The sequence below is a fragment of the Cinclus cinclus genome, chromosome 7 (assembly GCF_963662255.1).
Source record: "Cinclus cinclus chromosome 7, bCinCin1.1, whole genome shotgun sequence".
Lineage (NCBI taxonomy): Eukaryota > Metazoa > Chordata > Aves > Passeriformes > Cinclidae > Cinclus > Cinclus cinclus.
The window spans coordinates 4,543,978-4,564,449 of NC_085052.1; the positions used below are offsets into that span (position 1 = coordinate 4,543,978).

At 39.1% G+C, this 20,472-nt stretch overlaps 1 protein-coding gene across 1 annotated transcript in view; it reads left to right on the forward strand.

Annotated features, from left to right (window-relative positions):
- The window catches only part of ATE1 (arginyltransferase 1), a 66,356-nt gene extending 47,443 nt beyond the window's left edge, over nt 1–18,913 (forward strand). Inside the window, exons 11-12 of the mRNA XM_062496324.1 lie at nt 3,044–3,164; nt 18,421–18,913. Coding sequence (XP_062352308.1) covers nt 3,044–3,164; nt 18,421–18,599 — 300 coding nt within the window. The 3' untranslated portion in view covers nt 18,600–18,913. The remainder of the gene's footprint in view (nt 1–3,043; nt 3,165–18,420) is intronic.
- Nucleotides 18,914–20,472: the final 1,559 nt, after the last annotated feature.

Here is a 20,472-nt window from a genome sequence, read left to right on the forward strand (position 1 = left end):
AGATCCACTTTCTGTTTTGGATTTATGTTGGATGTATGCTGCAAATCAATATTAAGAATAAGAAGGAATATAAATAGTATGCTCAGAGGCAATTTATTTAGATGATGTAATAATTTTAGAATGAGTAATGAAATTTGAACATTTTTCTTGAAGTACAGATGCTCATGTACATGAGGCAGAATCTGTGTGGGTTCTCAGGTTTAGGTGTTTTTGCAGTCCAGGAATAAAGTGAGAAAGGAAAAAGGTAGGAGTTGGATTTGTAGTGATTTATTTTCAAATAAATAAATACATAGGTTTTAAATATGAGTAAGTATGAGGTTTTAAGTATTCTGAGGAAAGTAAGTGGTTATGGAAAGGGTGGGGGGAGGCAAAAGCCCTTAGAAATAATTTCATTTTATTTAATGAAGTCCTGTGGGTTCCCTTTTTAATTCTCTCAATATAGACACAGTGCAAACTGTTCACTGGGAACTCACCTGGGTACGTCCTGTGTTCCCCTCTCCTCTGTGGAATGACTCATGGGATGTGGGTTTGACCAGCAGTGTAAATAAAACATCTTTACACGAGAACCATCTTCCTTCTGGTGTCTTTGGAAACACTTCAGGGGAAGGAGGACATCAAAGAGAATCAAGGGCTTCTTGCATTTTTGCCTCTGATTCCACTGAGTGTCCTGGGTCAGTGATGTGTCATCCCCCAGCCTCCTGTAACTTCAGGGAACTTTATTAACAAGCTCCTAAATTTTGGGCTAAGAAAACATCTAAAGGAAGTCACCTCAGAACTATTTTTTCCTCTTCCTCTCCAAATTATGGTATTTTTGATGCCCAGACTAAATATTGAATTACATTGATGGTTTGGATAATCAGTTTTTCCTGTTACTGTGCTGCTCAGTGAGGAATATGGGTTTTTAAATTATAACCAAACCAGTAGTGCTGCAGTGCAGTTAATTTTATGCATCCCATTTTATGACAGACTGTAATGTTACACAAGTAAGTGGGAAATCTAGAATAGGGCTGCACAGAGATTTTCGTGTGTGGGATTCACAAATGTTATACATTTCAAGATGTGGGAGCAGGATCTTCCAGGAAAACTGAGTGCCTGGGCTGTCTTTTCTTAGAGCCATGAGTTAAACTCATGCTACTAGGAAAGATTAATTTGCCACTTGTATTTTCTGTGTTCAAGCAACAGCTCTGAAAGACAGTTCCTTGGCGATTTCTGCCTTCTTGGCCAGTTGAGAAAATATCTTTAAATCAACAAGTAATTAGTTCTAATTTTTAAAAAATATGACTGAAAAGGCATATTTCCCCCCAAGTTCTTGAACTGTTTCATCTGAGTAACGATGATTAAAAGTTCTTTAAGCACTACTTTCACGTAGCTTTCAACTTTTTCTGTTTCGAGAGCATAACATTTCAAAGTGGTTTATTTAAAAATGTCACTTCCATTCTCTGGCTTTAGAGGATTTTCTAGGGCCTTGAGGTTTAAGTTTCTGAATAGAATTGGAGGAATATTGTTTTAATTTAACATAAAATATTTGCCTTCAGTTAAAAAAAAAAACCAAAAAACCAACAAAACCAACAGTAGTAGAACATCAATTGTGGATGTTTCTCAAATGAGATAATCATACATACTTCTTCAGAAATCTGCCTCAGGTATTTGACAAGGCTTGGCATGAAACTTAGTTATTTTTATCTTTTTGAACAGATACTGTGATGACTTTTTATCAGAGATAATTCTTGTATTTCCTACTCAGCAATTTACTGTTGGTGGGAAATATTTTTAAAAAGTCAAATTTTCTTTAAATATGAAGAGTTGAACAGTAAGAGTACAAAAAGAATTGGGAATTTCTGTGGTTCTCATTCTCCAGAATGGGGTGTTCTTGCCCACAGATGTGTCCCTAAGGAATGTCTTCACCTCCAGGCTGCAGTCACAGCAACTTTTATGTTGTCCCTTCCCAAACCTGGCTCAGCTTCATGGGAAGCTTCTTTGCCTTTTTTCAGAGCAGATACTGGGCAGTAAATCAACTTCCATCTCAATATGATAATCCTAATTATCCATTTAATGTAATTGATGTGAAGTTCTTAATGGCATCAACTGCAGGGTGACATCTGACAATGCCCAGTTTTTTCATTTTTAATTTGTATCCTCAAATTTTTTCATTCTCTTTACTGTATGGCTGTTTTTCTAGCCGAGATGTATAATGAATGTGCAAGTTAAAAATTAATTTGCTATTGCCACCATATGGCTCTGAATGTTGAGAGTGTATGGATTGCATGAGTAATGGCTCAAAGATAGAATTTTGACTTAAGTTATAGGCCACCGAATAATTTTATTTTAAATCAAATGAAGATCTGATTAGGGGAGGTTATTATTGCTGAGGTGGTGATTTTCTGTGTAGCTGGAGGGAAAATAATTAAGGCTGTTTAGTTTCTGGGAATGTCTGCAAAGAATATCTTCTTAATAAATCAGCCAGAAATAGTAGAATTTCACTAATCATTACCTGTAAGCTAATCCAGGAAAAGCTCCATGAATTAAAGTGTTACTATTTAAATAGCAATGAACAAAAAGCTCCATCACTAATGTAATAAAAATAGTGTCCTGCTTACTGTTCAGTGGGGTTTTTCTATTAGGTTTTTTTTTTCCTTTTTGGTCTCCATTATTTGCTAGAATTACCAACACTCGAGATGAGCTGCTTTTGGAGGTGCTGAGTTTTTTAGTGTTGGCCCCAGCTCAGCAGAACTCCAGAGGATAACTTAAGCAGAGAATTCCAGTAAGCAAAGCCAAAACTTTCCTAGTTCATCTTGGATGTCGTGGAAGTGTGTTTTGTTAATTTTGCATCACGTGCCAAGGTTGAGTTTGTGCTCCTGAGATGGTGCTAAAATGACTAAAGCCTGTGATTTCACTGAACACTCATTTGGTGTAGATTAGATTAAAAACTATTCCTTTCTCTTTGGAAAATCAAGTTGCAGCCAGAGTTCTTGTGCAACTGATATGACTGCTCTCTTTTTGTTGTTTTTTTTTTTTTTTTTTCCCCATCTTTTCCCCTTGCCAGGGTCAGTACAGACCCTCTGACCTGCTGTGTCCAGAGACCTACATGTGGAGACCCATTGAGCAATGCCTGCCCCTGCTCGAGCACTCCAAATACTCCCGCTTGATCCAGGATGGAAAAGCAGGTGAGGCTAGAAAAAATCAAATATCTGTCATTTGTCTGTCTGTGTCTAATGTAGCAGAACCATCTGCTGCTGAAGTGTACAATTCACAACTCCTGCAGCAAACATTGGTAAATAGAGACTTTTATCCTTTAAGCAATGCACATAATAAATACATTCTGTCCTGTAGACTATAAGTAGTTCAAAATAAACACATACTGCTGCCTTTCAGATTATTTTCAAACTATAGTTGCTGTTCTGAGCGTGAACAAAACCAATAAAATAATTGTTGCTCACTTATATTCCTGTTGGATGAATGCGTAAAGGAATTGAAGTGGAAAGACTGGAGAAGCTTAAAGGCATCAGGTGCTTTTGTTAAGAAACAGAGTGGCAGATTTAGTTTTACAATCAATTAAATATTCAGTTTAACAGTCGGTGGATGTGAAGAACACAATAAACAGCAGAAGCACCTTAAACATCTTGATGGAATAGTGACATAGTTTTACACCGTGTGTAAAATAGGTACTTAGTGATGTACCAGCTGGTTGAAATTGTTACTGACCAGAGCACAATACAGTGATGCTGCTGTAAAACAAGGCAATCAAATGGGAAAGAAATCCATGAATTTGCTTTAGTTGCTGACTCTCTGGGCCAATGGCAGGCCCCAAGGGAGCTGTGTTAGACCGTGCTTGGTGTGCTGCTTGGGGGGAAAGGGAATAACTTCAGTTTTGTTAACTGCAGCTTGTTGAATATCCTCTTTCTGGAGTTTTCTTTCTGCTGTGAGTAACAACTGAGTGTGGCTATGATATTATTCAGAGATGTGTGGCATTACTCAGCTCGAGAGCCTGTAACACTGTGGTCTGTTTCTAGACACCAAAACACAGATTTACCTGCCTGAGTCTCAGCAGTCTTCAGCAGCTACTTCTTACTTTTTACATTTTTTCTTCTTACTCTTTTTACCTTTTTTTTTTCTGTTTTTTACTGTAGTTTAGTAGGATTCCCTAGGCAGTTGACTGTTCAAAGGGCAGGATGTAGATAAATTAAAGGAATTTGAAGGCTGCTTAAGCAGGACTGTGAAGTTCTGGAAATGCTGTTGAGTTCCTTGCTTTTCTTCACCCTCTGCCTGTTACCTGGTTGCTCAACAGGAACACTAATAATGATAATGATAAGAACTACAATAGTAGGGTTCAAATAAACCCATCATTGTTAGATTGGTGAGGGGAAATTGGAAAAAAATAACAAAAGTGGGAGGAAAAGGGAATGATTTTGGAGGCTGGTGGTGTTTGGGATACTTTTGGTATTCAGAAAAGAGGGAGTGCTAAACTGGTGCCTGTGAAGGTGTTAATAACCCCGTGCAAGCAGAGGGGCAGCATCTTGTGGATGGTGTGAAATCCCTGTGGCATAGCAGGCATTTGGAAACCAGGGGAAACAAAGCTTTGCACCATTATCAGCACAGAATATCTCACTGCTGGAGCTGTGACTGGTGTCCTGTGGTTTAAGGAAATTAAAACATAGCTGCACGTTGGGATGCTCTGGCACTGGAGGTTTGGGTTGCTGCTCAGAGGAAGCCATTTCTCACCAGAGAAATCAGTTCCCTTCCTCATCCTTTGCTCTCTCCAACAGTCACTGTTTAATGAAGTTACAGTGAATTTTAAGAAGAGCAGTACAAATGGTCGTGTGCTTTATTCCTCTTGAATCAGCTTTCTGTAGCACAGTCTGTAATTATGTTGGGTAAATAGGGCATGATTTATCAGGAGTGGGACTTACAGCATGGAAACCAAGGGTAATAAATAACCAGATCCAGTAAACAGCTGGGAGAAATGGTGTGACTTTCATTGCTGCCTGGGGCAGTGGAGCAGTCACTGGCAATGGTCATCTTCTATTGCTGTCTGTAATGTCAGAGAGTTTGGGAAATATTGTCTCATACTAATTTGCTCATAATTAGTATGAGACATAATTCATGTGGTCATAATTTTCCTGAAGTTTTGAATGTGTTTTCCCTTATTTAAAAAAAAAATCATAAAAATTTGCATAATAAACAATTGCAGGTTCAGGAGAGTGTTATGTGCTTTGATCTTTCATGCCTTTGTAATATGAAAAGGTTTTTTGAGTATTCATACACATTTCATTGCAGAGCTCCTTCCTAAGTAAGATATACTTTTAATTTTCTGGAATAAAAATTAAAAGTTACTCATAAAAAGTGGCCTTTTTTTAACCATAAGAAAATATTAATTTGTAGAACTCATGCCTTGGAACAGATTCTTCATTTTTGTTGTCTGTTCGCTCTGAAAAATTTAGAAGACCTGGCATCATATTATAAATGAGATTTATGAAGATTCCGATACTAATAACCAGTGGCCAGGAATTTATTTCGAACTAAGTAAGGAGTTTGTGAGGTGGTGCACTATTGGAGCGTTTGGGTACTGATGCAGTCTGGAAATTCAGATAGTGCTGAACTTGATTTAACAGCCATTAGCTGTAAGTACAGATGGAGATATGCTAAAGAAAGAAGTAGCTAATTAAAAGGCTGCTCTTCAGTCAGTGACTTTGATAACATATCCAACTAATGAGCAAAGTCAGTCACATGATGGCCTTTCTGAAATATTCCTGGGCATGGTCTGCCTGCCACACCCATTGACTTCCTCCCAAAACTGCTCCTCAGGGTTTTGCTTCATTGGTGTCTTCCCTAACAGCTTTACCCATGAAACAGGAGCAGTGTGGAAAGAATTATAAATCATTTATTTGGTGTCCTGGCAATATTTGTATCCTTCCACTTTCCATTTTCTAGACTAACACAGTCTCATGTTTTTTCTCTTTCTAATATCTACTGAGATTTTCAGTTTGTTTCTCCTGGGAGAAGTCTGTGGAAAAGTATCTTTATGAAGTAAAACACCTACTTTTGGGGTGGTAATTAAATAAGTGTGAAACTTCAAATCTTTCTCCCCATCAGTGCTGGACTGTCAAGATGTTTAAAAAGCAGCTTCAGATGAGGTCAGATACAATCCCAGTCTGAGAGTGGTGGCTTCAAAACCTTCAACGTGGGGTGCCAGCCAGGGTGAACATGGGGCTGTTAAAGAAGTTTTATCCAAATTTTTTGGCATGGCCCACAGCAATCCCAGTGATGGAAGCTGCTTCCCACCTTCCTGTGTCTGCAGAAACTGTGTGAGCACAACTTTGAGAGCTGCACTTCAAAAGGACTTCAGTGCTTTTTTTGTCTTAACCATTTTGTTTGCTGAAGTTGATAAATTGGCTAAGCTAATACACATCTGTTCAGCTTCCTGCAGATCTAATAATAGAGTGGAATCAAAATGGCATCAAATGGAATACATTAATTAAAATGGAAGTATTTTCTTCAGCCCGTTAAAAAAAAAAATCACATAACAAAGGCATAACACAGGCTCCTCTGCCTTTGTGTGTTCTTGGAGACAAGGCACTCTGCTCCAGAGGGTATGGTTAACAGAAATCATGATGGATGCAAAAGGGTGGGATAAAGGCAGAGAGAGGCACTTCTGGGTTTTCTGGTCAACTGTAGTAGTAGACTAAATTATAGTCTATTAATAGACTAAATAGTATTAGACTAAACTGATCTTTTTGTAAACATCACAGTGAAGGAGAGTTTCAAAGAGAGGGATCTAAGGAAGTTTCTTACTTGTCTTTCAGGGTTTGCGGAGAAATCTTTTGCAGCCTGAGAGTTGTAGAAGAAATTAAGAATATGGTGACACAAAGCAATTTTCAAAACATTAATTTGTCTGGGATAAGATCCTATAGTCAGAACTTAGGTTGCTTCCTACAGGTGCTAGGAATGGAGTGAAGCAGAGTGAGGGAAGCTTTAGATGTGAGGATCTTTGATGTGATCAGGATGCGGGTAGCTGGCAGAGACACGGATAGAAGTCAGGAAGAATTTTTCAGTAGTTCATAGAGGTAGAACAATGACAAGAAGGGCTTGACAAGAGCAAGAAACAAGTGATGGTGGGATTCAAACTTGAGCACGTTGGTAGATACCTGTAGAGGTAAGGGAGGCTGTTATTGGGGTACACCATCTAAAGAGATTACAAAGCCAAATGATTCAGCAAACACCTTCCAGTCCTTGCTCTTGCTGCAGACCAGACTTTGCATCTGCCACCTCTGCACAGCAGTAAAACCTTTTTTCTTCCAGCAGAGTGGAAGTCCTTAGAAGAGCCCAGGCTTTTGGCTGCTTACAGCTGGTGTGAGCCAAGGTGATGATAGGCAGTGGAATCCAGAGCAGAGGGTTTGTCTGTTCTGTGCTTTCCAGTGATAAGGCTGTGGCTGCACAAAGGACAGATGTTGACATCCAGAGAGCCTTTGAAATTGCCTTGTGTTCACATGCAGGCCTTAGCCATCAGAATAAAGCAAAACTGAAACCCAAACCAACACTAAAGTCAGTGCCTGAGCTCCCCTTTTCGGGAGGAAGTCCTGGCACAGCACACAAAGCTTTGGAGACGTCAGAAAATCCTCACTTCACACTCACAAGAATCACTCTATAAAAAACCCATTCCATGCAAGAACTCCTGAGTTCATAGCAGATCACTCATTTTTGAGTTACTGATCTAAAGAAAATTGCTTCAGATTTCAGTTTTTCTCTGTACTAATCTTACAACTTTCTTTACATGTTTTTACCAGATTTCTGAAGCTTTTAGCTGAAAAAACTTTTCTTTAGAAATATATCTTTCTGTATATTTATATCTATTTTGCTGCTCATAGTAAGCTAGAGTAGTAAAGTGCAAGTAAAAATCCCAGTACTTAACCACTACTGAATCCTCTTAGTAGTGATTGCATTATGTGTCTTAATGCTTCCTGCAAGCAACTGAGTGTTATTAGTTCTAGTAAGTAAAACTTAACTAAAGCCAGAAATCTACAGACGTGTGCAGTTATACAAAACTGTCTAAGTATGTCTTTGTGCATAATGCTTCCACTAGAAAAATGATTTGTCACAACTGTTTCAATAACTATAATTTCTAGTGGTGTGTTTTTAAAACATTTTCTTTAATATACAATTTTTAGTGCACTTTGTTATCAAAGAGTATTTCAAACATGTTTTATATTTATTGTGTATGTGAACACAAGTATTTTGTTGACTTTTTTCCCCCAACCCAGTACAGAGACTGTTTAATTTTACAATATATTTTAAAATTCTAGTATATTAACGTGATGCTGGTCTTGTTCCTTCTCTTAACAGAAAAGCCACGATCACATATTTGTGTCCTGAAAGGGAACTGTGGTTGCCATTTGGTCACGTCTCAGGGTTCAGGTCCCTGGCAAAGGGCTGTGTCCTTGTGGGATGGATGTAGGCAGAGGGATTTGGGTGTAGGCAGAGGGATTAGTGCATAGGCCAGGATATGTTAATGTTTATAAGGGTGCTGTGATGCAGATTAATGTTTGCAAGGATAAATGCACTGAACTTCTTGAGATGATGGAAATGTAGTCACAAAACTATCACAGATGGAAAACATTTAACCAATTGTTTGGATCTCTGCAATCATCTGATTTGGGAGAAATTGCTGCTTTGCTCTAAAACAACTGCTGCTTATAATTTACTTTTTTTTAAAGATAGTGTTGTGTGCTTCAGAGAGCTGGGAAACAGTTTAAATAAACTCTGGTAGATCACGAGCTAAAGTCTTCTAAAGAAGCAACTTTCCACTATTATCACAGCCATAGGTAATAAATTTGAATTCTGTAACCAAGAAAAAGAGAGACATCCCAGTTTTTTCTAGCAGCTTCTCTTGAACAGGCACATCTTACGAGTGCCTGTTTCTAATTAAACTGATGAACACTTAGAGCCATCAGAATGCATCTTTCTAAATCCAGTGTGATCCTTGAGTGTACAAGATGTTTAAACAATGAAGATAATGCCAATAAGGTGTAGCCAGGCACATTTTCCCCTCACTTTTTACTGTTTGGATTAAATTGAAATTATTGGCATGGGGTTTTAGCCTCATATGCAGTGCTTCTGTAATACAAAGGAAATGTTATTCTCTTAATTTGTTGGTCCTAAGCAACTGCCATGGCATAAATTGGCATGTGGGCTAGAAAATGCAAACTTTAATAAAATATTTGTGATTTAAAAGTTTGGATTTATTGATATTCTAAATATATCTGCTTTTAACATACGAGTAGACTAAACCAGTGTCCCTCAAGCAGCACAATTGTCTGATTTCTGTTGTGGTTTATGAAACCTTTGGCTTGGACTGCAAAATTCTCAAAAATGTGTTGAGATGACCATCATAGAGATTGTGAAACAAATGGATGTATTTTGAAATGACTTTTTTTTTTTTTTGGAGGACTTGCCTTGAAAAATAAAGATATCTTGGCATACTTCTCTTTGCACTGAAGAGATCACTCTTAGATGGGTTTATGCTGAAGGTACTCTTGCACCTTTTGAACATTGTGATATTTGATTTTCCAGCAGAATAATTCTGCTTTTTTTGGGGGGGGGGGGGGGGGGGGAAGATTCAGGGGAATGTGGGGAAGGGCGAGGACTGCCAAATCCTGTAGGAATCATTTTCCATATGCAGAAGGTGTTAGGAGCACAAGAGCAGGAATTAGAAGTTCAGTAATGTGGGACTAGTAGAGCGATGGTGCAGATTTATTTCGTGCTGAAGACAATGAGCATGTGGGACTGGTTTCCAAATGTGATAAAAGTTAACAGCTGTAATTAGGCCCAGGCACAGAGCAGCCAAGGAAGGGACACCACAGGCATGTGCTGAGCCACACTCCAACATCCACCAGGGAATCCTGTGCCAGGGTCAGACCTTCTGGAATGATCCTCCTTCACTCCCTGCCCTGGTGACATCATCCCAGCTCCTCACATGGAATGTAATTGATTCCATGTTTTAATTAATTTAGCCAGCAAATTGATTGCTGTAATCTGATTTATTTAGCTGATAAGCTACTGCCAATTGCTTCAGTTTTTCCTATTTCGTGGAAATGTTTGCGTTTGTAATTCCCAGCTTGATTCTCGTCTCTGGTTTTTTTTGCCTCCTTTACATATCAGTCTTAATGAGGACTTTGCCCTTCTTTTTGAAAGATCCTCTTGCTGCTTTCTGCCACGTTCGCTTCCATGCAGTTCAGATATTTTAATGAATAGTATTTAACCCTTTTGCTCCTTCAGATTCTTTCCCTGCTTCCTTCCCATTGTTTTGGAGCGGTAACTCATTAAAGCATAATCTCTAACTTTTGTCTTTTGTACTGGCTTTTCATAGAAGAATGGTATCGTGGAATGGTTTGGGTTGGAAGGCACCTTAAAGCCCATGCCATCCCCAGGGACACCTTCCACTTTTCCAGGTTGCTCCAAGCTCTGTCCAGCCTGGCCTTGGACACTTCCAGAGATCCAGGGGAGCCACAGCTTCTCTGGGCACCCTGTGCCAGGGCCTACCCACCCTCCCAGGGAACAGTTCCTTCCCAACATCCCATCTACATCCAAACCTCCTGCAGCTTTAAGCCATTCCCCCTTGTCCTATCATCTCCACCATCGTCACCATCCCTGATCTTTCCCATTTAAGATGCGTTGCTATTCTCAACCATTAATTCACAAATTTAATAATGTGTTTGATGTGTCTCTCCCACCAGTAACAGAGTCACTTTTGATTATGTTCCTGGCTAAAGCCTCTGCAAAGATACCTGTGCAGTTTTTATTCCTTGCTAGCCAGTGACTTGGAGTTGCTTTCATGTGCTGTTTCCAGGTGCTTGTTGGATTTTAACTGTGATTTCCCCTTCTGTCTCTGAAGAGAAATGAGTAACTCAAAATTCAGAACCTTCCTGTGTTCTTCTAAATGACTTGGATACTTCAAGGAACAGAAAAGCTCAGCTATCAAAGGCTCTGAGGAGTGTAGAGGTCGCACATCTGATGAAGCAGAAAGCTTGGTCAGGTTCCCCAATGCTGACTCAGAGCAAATAAAACTCCCTGGAATCAGAGTCAGAAATGCCTGTGGGGTCCATCAAAAATGGGTCAGGCCATGAATGAACCTGTAAAGCTTTGACTTTGCTACTTCTGATCTGCAAAACTGCCTTGTGCAGGCTGCTGAGGGCCTGGAGCTGCAGTCAGGAAACCTGGGCTAGAGGGAGAATGCACAGGGATGAGAGAATCACAGGAGTGTGAGAACATCTCACGGTGCCCTGCCTTCTGAACAGAGCTGTGCCTGCTGTGGTCCTGCTTCAGACCCTTGTCTGCTCAGTGCACTTAAACGGAAGGCTGGAAGTTGATTAGATTTACCAAAAAGTGTAGTTAAAATAGAAAAGAACCCACCAAACTTGAAGTTCCCTGGGTGTGGAATTAATGCTCTTCATTGGCAGTTTACATTCTCATTTGTCATATTTGAAGTCATCAAGAATGGTGAAAGATTCTTTTAACTTGTTTTGAAGTGACTACTTCATTTTGTCCTCTGGAAGAGCATCTAAAAGTTAAAAAGTTAAAAAGTCTTTGTCAACTTGCCATTGACTAGATTATGTTCCTTTTTTGTTGTTGTCATAGTATCTTGACTTTGGAGGCACTGGATGCTGTTTTCAGATGGGAAGTGGTCAGTCCCATTTAACTAACATTTTCCCAGGTACCACTAGGTTTTTTTGCACTGCATTCCTAAAAAGCAAATCCTTGGGGAAATGTCAGTATCAGTCCTTGGTAGGACAAGAGGAAACAGCACCAAGTTGTATCAGGAGACGTTTAGGTTGGGTATTAGAAGAAATTTCTTCATGGAAAGGTTTGTCCAGCCCTGGAACAGCTGCCCATGGCAGTGTTGAAGTCACAGTCCCTGGAGGGGTTTAAAAGTTGTGTGGATGTGGCACGTGTGGACATGGATTAGTGGGTTTGGCAGTGTTGGGTTAATGGATGCACTTGATGGTCTTAGAGGGTTTTTCCAACCTGAACGATTCCGTCATTCTATGATTTAAATCTTGTCCTTCAGTACACATTTTCCAGTCACCTTTTTACAGGATAATATATTGAGGTAGGCTAGAATAATTGTATTACATGAGAGCTCCTCAAATAAACGAGGAATTTTACACGTACTGTTTTATGTTCATCTCCTTCAAGAGCGTCCAGCTGGATTTTAGTGGCACGGGCAGGGATTGTTTCCAGGTAAGGCAAAAGCTGTGAACTACAGCTGAGCCCCTGAGCTGCAGAGAGTTGCTGCATTGACTGGAAACATTTTCCACTGTTCCCTGCTCATGTTTACTCCAGGAATAAGGGGAGTCCCAACACAATGAGTTCTTGTTTCTGCCGTTCCTCGGCGTGGAGCTCCACATCGTAAACCAGTTGTAGGGGTTCAGGCACAAAGCCCAAAAGTTTGGGTTGGAAGATGCCTTCAGGATTTTCCCCTGTTGCAACCTCCTGTCTTTGCCCATTTTGAGGATCCCTATACCTGTAAAACAAAAATTCCCCTGTTTTAGGGATCGTCGGTAATGTTTTGATAAAGGTGCATTTTTTCCACTTACAAACATGTTCTTTTTGAACAGTGGTTTCAAAAGTTCCTATTTTATTTAGAGTAACTGCAAAGATTTGGCTGATTGAGAATATCCTGAGCATTTTACTGTACTTCCTTTGTGACTTGTGCTTTCTGGTTTTAATTAAGAATTCTTTTCTTTGAATTTTTGTGTGTTGTTGTTTATGCTTCGTTTTAACTATGCTCTTATTTTGGTTTGAGTTAGTATTTTTGTATCCCAAGGCATAGGGGTCTTTAATATCCCTTAATGTATGAGTCTAGCTTGAAAGAAGCAATATGAGAAAAAGCACATTTCAGCTCACTGTTTTATATAAATATGACTACTAATGGGTATTGCTGATTTGCCTTTTTGTTTTTGAGCATGGCTTCCTGTACTTTTCTGGTGAACAAAAGAAATTATGCTTTAAATTGGGTAAGAAATGAGCTTAAATTCAAAGGTCAGAAAGATTTGGCTTCTGACTGTGGTGGAATAATTTTCTATTTCCAGTAATTAATATCTCCTATGTTTCAGTCATAAAATTTGAAAAGTTAATGTGTTTCTTCCTTTTGCAGTTTCTTTGTTTTAAAATCATTGATCATTAACTGTGACAGGGTCATGTAAACCAGATGTAGCTTTTCTTTAAAAAAAAAAAATCAACAAGGCCATAGTGTTTCTCATATAAATTAACATCATCATAGTGTAACCAGCAAGGGATGATGCTTCTTTTCATCATTTTTACACCTAGGATGAAAGCCTGAGTATCATGAAACTTTTAATCTCCTTGTAAATTGAATTTTATTTTTTTTTTCTTTGATGATTGTAAAAATGGGAACATTCTGTTCTTCTTTAAAGACTATGCAAATCCTAAGTGCTTCAAAATTGAAGTTTAGAAACCACAAGCAACTTGAAACATAATCAAAATTCCAACACATCCATGGGCTGGAAATGCAGCAGTTGTCAAGTGTTTATCTTCATACTTCTTGTTCTGTGGATTTAATGCCTAGAGGTAAAAATAATTCTTTTGAGATTGCATTTTTGAGCAAAACAGAAATTTAATTTATAACGTGAGTTTCCTTCAGTGTCTGCTTTCAAAGTGAATCACAGGTTTCAGTTCATGACACAGGTTTAAATATTTTAATTTTTGAATTAGTGTTGATTCTTTGCCTTTTCCTTTCTTTCTTTCACTTTTTTATCCTGCTGTGATGGGGGAAGAAAATCCAGGTTCTCTATGGGGTATGGATGCATAATCACAAAGTGATGATGGTCAGTTAATTTCATTATTCCAGGGAGTTGAAGGAGCATTTAAAGAAAATTAAGCATGTAATCAGAAACGGAATAATTTCAGAGTTTAGGAAGAGTACCACGTCTCTCTTTATGAGTTAGAAATGCCAGTCCTCAGTTAGGCTTCTTACTAATTCTGAGTCCATTCTGTACAGAAAACATAAGAAATATTTTCCTGTGACTAATGTGGATTGTTTCGGAAATTAGCAGTTGTCCTTTCTCCTATTTAGAAAATAGGAAAGTCAATAAATTTGTCACTTTACTTGTAATTATTTCTTCACTTGTTTTCCTGTTAGTGGATAAAAGCACGTTAAAGGAAAGTTAGATTGCTTCCATCTCTAGATTATACCCCTGATAAATGAGAAAATATCATTTTTGTGAGGGGGAGGAGGGAAGAGGAACCATGGCAATAAAGAGGAGCAGCACAGGATGCTGCAGCTCAGGCTGCCCTTCCACATCACTGTTGATCAAAACCAGCTTGGCCCAACTCAGCCACCACCAAAAAACTCATTTAGTAATTGTTTTCTATTAGTTTCTATTATAGTTTTCAGGAACTTTGAGTCATCACCCATTTTTTCAGCGTGGTGTTGGCTCTCAAGCTTTTGCAGAGCTCACTCTCCACTCCATGTCTCACTTGTCCAGCTTTGCACGTGCTTACCCAGCTCTCTGACCAGATGGAGCTGTTTTTCACTTCAGCTTATATTAGGGAGTAATAATAAAGGTTAATGCATGTGAAGAATAAAAGATTTTGGATGTAGGCTTCCCCAAATAACATTAGAAAAATGCTAATTGACTCCTGAGCTGTAAGGAAAAGATCCTAACCATGAAATTCTGTATTTCTTTAAAAAACACACTGCTTCCTATTGAATAAAATAAAAAGGCAAATAAAAAGGTGAAATCACTCCTCTTTATTTCATGCTGGTATTTTAGCAGCAATGCTTATCAGCATTTGAAACTGATGTTCTGGCTTGGGAGGCAGCTTGTGATTTGGGGTGTGCAGAGAAATCAGGGCTGGCTTGTACCGGAGTGTGTTGGGCTTCCCGCTGCTCACGTTCCTCCTCACCCCTGCAGTGTGGGAGCCTTTTTTTTGAGTGAGTGCAGGCTGAGGCTGCCTGTGAGCACTTTTGGGGAAGGTGGATGTGTGAGCTGGGTCAGGAGCTCAGAGCAGTGCCAAGACACCCCATTGCCTGGAGAGGCTTTGGGTCACTCCTCCTCTTGCTTTGTTTTCTGCCTGTACTTAGCAACGTATCTGATACGCCTTGTGTTTTCAGAAAGGAAATCCTCCATATGTGGATTCCATTTAACTGTGCTGTGGGGCTGGGAACAGTCTTCATGGGGTCACAGTGGCAAGGTTGAATTAGAAGTGAAATCTCTCCTATATTCAGATTTCAATAGACAACTGCAGCGTAAATAATTCACTGCTTTAGGAACGTAGTGGAGAAAAGAAAGAATTAACAGTAACATTTATTCAACAAGAATTCACCTGTATTTTTAGCTGTGAGACTTACTGGATAATATTTCTATTTTCAGTTGATACATGCAGTTGCCCAGTTTCCTAAAATTGCAGGAACTTTCAGTCTACATAGTTGATTGTTCTGTATTTTGTGTATCTACCATGCAGACTATATTAATAGATGTGACTGAATTAAGGGATGAAACCTTGTATATTTTTTGTCAAATGACTGTCTCTTTTGCAGACTACAATAAATCAACATCTCAGGAGCTGAAAAATGAGAAAGCGTGAAGAGGAAAAAATAAACACTTTTTAAAAACCTTTTAGTGGTAACAGTACTGTATTCAGTAATTGCAGTAATGACTACAATTGCCCTAATATACTGTTCCACTATCTGATCAGTCAGGGTCTTTCCAGAAATGGAAGTCACTAAATAAAATTTCTTCATAAAGCTTGGAAATAAAAGGATGTTTTCTTCTTATTTTCAGCAAGGAACCTTTTCTTAATAAAGCATTTGGTCTCATTTTGAGTTGTGATTGCTGCTGTGTCCCAGCATCAGCCACACAGGAAAGGCCTGTTAGAATTCAATTGGTATCATCTTGAAGAGAAAGCAAATTTTACCATGTGCTACTCAACAGGAGCAGATATTTAATTTTTCTTACTGAGAGAGTAACTTCTTTGTTAAAGTGTGCCAGAGCCTAATCTGTTTTCATTTTCCATTGAATTATCTTAAATTTATTCTGCTTATATTTAAATTGTGTTTAAAGGGGATAGTTTCCTGAATTCCCATGATGTTGCCTCCAGACCAGCAGCAACTGAAAGGTGGCTGAGTTTTGACTTTCAGATTTGTTACGTTGGTGACACAAATTCCTATTTGCCATGTCTAAAAGCTTAACTATGTACCTGAGATTATTTTACTTTATACTTAATATCTCAGTGACAGGTTTCTTCTACAGATGGAGTTTAAATTACATTAATTTAAGTACTTTTACAGAAGGTGGGTTTTTTTGTTATTAAAGCTTTGATTTTGAGGGGAGTCAGTGGAAGAGCAGGTAATCATTGTAGAAATATGGAATGTTACTTTTTATTGCAAGGAAACAACGAGTAAAAGTGGAGGAAGGGCACAAATGCTGAGCAGCAAAGAACAGAGTTCAGCTGAGCCAGGAAGGCTGCAGTGAAACCAAGGGCACAATAGCTTTAGTCTCTCAAAGAAATCAAATCTGGGGCCAGCAGCACTGTAAGCCAGAAGATGAACTCACCCACAGCATCAGGCTTGGGGAGTATTTGAAATCAGTGAGTATCAGACAGTGAGCAGGGAACAGCTCCGAAGTGCTTTAGGCATGGAGCTGTGGGGGCTCAGCTTGGCCTGAATCCATCTCGGGCCACGGATTGGGAGTCAGTCTAGAGGTGCAGTAAATAGAAACTTGCCAATTTAAGAAGTTAAAATAACTTTACACTTGTGTCACCTCCAGAAGCTAAACTTGCAGATTTTTTCCTTGGTGAACTCTTGGGAAGGAGGAGGATGTAAGAGAAGAGGCAGAAGGGCTGGTAGTAAAACCAACCTATTGGGATATCAGGGAGGTGTTGGCCACACATCAAAAACCTGATGGATTTCAAAGAGGGAGAGAAAGCCATAAAATGTTTTTGACTTGGTGTTTATCTAAAGCAATTGCCAACAATAATTAATGGGGAGCACAATCTAAGCAAGTACTGCTCAGATTTTCTTCCTTCAAACCATGTTTTCCCAGTTAAGTCTTAAGAAACACATTGTGCTTTCATGTCGGGAATCAAAACACAGATAAAAGTAATGAAGTCATTCCAAACTTGGTAAAGCAGCCTTCATTAAGTTTCACATACTAAATTCAGGCAATCAGCAGAAAAAAGTTTATAGGCCATTTCTGTGGATGAACAGGGGCAGGGTCTTCAGTTCTTCAGAATGTCTTGCACAGAAAAGCATTTCATGGCCTCCTTTAAAACATAAAGAAACATTAATTAAAAGCAGAAAGAAGGTCCAAAAGGAAATCTTTGCATAGTTCATGTCCCAAAATATTGACATTCCAGTAAGCATCTTTATTATTACTGACATTTTTATGCTTCTCTTCTCAAACTCCTCTTTCAGATCCTGCATTGACTCTTCTTGGTGATTTTTTGAACCTAAAGTTCAGAAAAACCCAAGATTCCTTTTCCCACTATTTTGTAATAATTTTGCTAATTTATCCTGCAGTGGGCTCAGATGTGTGGCACATTCTCTGACTTTCTTTGAAGAGTTTTCTAGCACTGCAGTGCACATTTTTCTGACACACAGCAGCTATATAACATAATTGTTCAGCAGTAGGAGCATCAATGGGATTCATTAAAATAAGGAAGGTTTAGCTCGTTCCATGACACTCTTACGTGTATGATTCTGGATAAATTAAATCACAAGAGGTCTGTATGTGAAGGAAATAAGGTTTAACTGTAATACAGTTCTTTGAAGAAGAATTGTGTTGTACCCACAACTTGCACTGCTCACCCTGTTGATCTACAGGGCTCAGGGATCAGACTTAAGGATGTGTAACCCCTAGAATGAAACTCAGAAACCAGTATAACTGAGGGAAAAACAGATTGGAGCTGGAGGGGGTTTCACCTGGGAAGATGGTTTATTGCCTGATGCTTACCTAAGGAATCAGCCTGGAGGCTTCTTGCTGGTTTTAATACATGTGTCCCAGCTGGTGTGGTGGGTTTTGCAAGGGGTTCTGTAATGACAAGTCTCTCCTGGTCAGTTCTGCTTGAGTCTCTCCCAGGTAGAGTTTGATTTCTGGCTCCAGGAGCACTAAATGAATGTGACTTTTTAAATACAGCAGTGGAGTTGTTTTCAGAAATGCCACCCATCACCATTAGAAACATATGATGCATGATTTACCTTTCCACACATTGCAGACACAGTTCCTTTACAGGCTGGGTTTTGTTGCCAGCCATGATTCAAGAACGCGCTGCAGCTCAGCTCAGCTTTCATCTGCAGATCTCTTACTTCACGCGGTTTTCATTATGCATATTGAGGTTAGAGGCATAAATTCAGGTGATGTGGACACTATGAATAACTGGTTTTGTGTTCTCTGATTGCCTCTGCAGTGGATGAAGGTCGCCTGAAGGAGCTGGGCAGGGTGAGAGTGCTCCACAAGAGAACCGTGATGCCTTACAGCGTGTACAAGAAGAGGAGGAAGGGGCCAAGTGACGAGGCCAGCGTTCAGCAATATGCAAGCCTGGTGGGACAGACCTGCTCAGAGAGAATGCTGCTGTTCAGGAGCTGAAGGCCCAGGAGATGGCACTTCAATGGCTCTACATTTCATTGCACTGCCACTGGATGCTCTGTACCATAGTCGTGTGCTGGTGTGCCCACTCAGATAGGCTGAAACACAGGTATATAGCCAGGCTTGTGCCAGTACATGGTGCTGTGTGTAAAGGCCAGCTCCAATAAATCTTACAGTACAGCAAGGCTTTAGCAATATAAGTTTAGAAAAACACGCTTGCAGTATATTTTAATTAAGTAGTTCTAGCCTTTCTATGCACTATGAATAATTCTATGTATCTAAGCAAAATGAAAAACAGGTGTCTTCTTTTTTTTTTTTTTGTAGAGACAAAGGTTGACTAAATCTAGATTAACAATCATTAAATTACAGATGTTTTCAAATAGCACCTTGGATATCTGCTGTTAAAAATTGCTGTGAAATTTGTGCTCGCATTTGTATGCTCCTAAAATCTTGCAAGAGGACTGAAACATGCTATTACTTTCCAGCATGATACAGTTTTATTTCAGCAGTACTTTTAAAAAACAGGAAGGAATTATTTTCACTGCACATTCTTCACTTGTTTAAAGCAGTATGTTGGTGTCAGAGGTCCTAGTGAGTGTAGGAGTTCGTGGTAGGTTCTCAGTGGCAGGGGATGCAGTGCTTTGGAAAACCTTCCCCTTCAGAGAAGAAGCAGAACAGTTGCACTATAAATATACCAAAGATATGCAGCCAAGTGGCAGAGTGGTTTTTGGTATAAGCCTTATCCTTTGTCTAACAAGAGTGGGTATTTCAATGCACATGGCTAATGTGAAATAGAGCTCGGAAGGTTTATCCTGCAGCTCTCAGCGCACATTTCAGAACTATGCTAACAAAAAAAAAGACAGAAGGTACCACTGCTGGGTTTTGTTGCAGGTGCTTTTTTTTCTGCAGAATTGTACAGGAACACCTAAATACCATATTCCTGCTTTTTTACTGACTGTTTTGTTTCTGGTGCAGCAGCTCATGGGTTAACATCTTTAATAACATTTTAGTAAATACTTCTGTTGGAAACACAGGAAGTTGTGATCCTTTCTGAAAGCACTTTATTATCTCATATATGAACGTTGTCTGTGTCCCTATTAAGTCATATAAGTTGGAGGAATTTGGGGAAATAACAATGTTGTATAATTCAGTAATGTATTACAACATTGTAACATTACCAATGCATTTGTGTTTCTTATCTTCTTGGATAACAGGGCCTGGTATTTACCTTAAATCGACTTGGAGTTTCCTGTTAGCCTTTGAACAAAGATTCTCATTCAAGGATATGTGGGTGGTTTTCCCCCAGAAAGGAAACAAATTCAGTTTTACCCTCTGAGGGTTACATCTCCTGTCATTCATGGATTGATTGATTAAATTTTAAACACCTGGCCAATATTATTAAACATTATTTTTTTACGTGGAGCAGACGTAAGAACTTGAGGAATCAAGTGCAATGCAGATTTAACTTTCTTTTTCATATCTGTTTGATATGAAATTAGTGTAATATTGTAATATTATTGATAGTACAGCTTCAATAGCAACTTTAAAAAGTAATTTTATGTTCTGTTAATTGGGCTGTATAGTATTGATCTACTCCCAGTCTGCAGCAGAAGTGATCATTCACGTCAGCTTCATATCTGCTGTGTGTTTATCTGTTGCCTGGTACTGAGAAATTTCTTTGCACTGTACCTTCTAGTTTGTCCATGCCTTACCTCAGCCTCCTGCCATGGGGAGAACCACTAAATAATCCTCATGAAGATTATTATGAAGAATTCCTTTCTGTGGAGAAAATACTTCTACCATTCTGTCAAGCAGTGTAACATTTTCTGCCTACGCAGTGTGCTGAAATGTGGTGATGCCCATATGGCTTGCA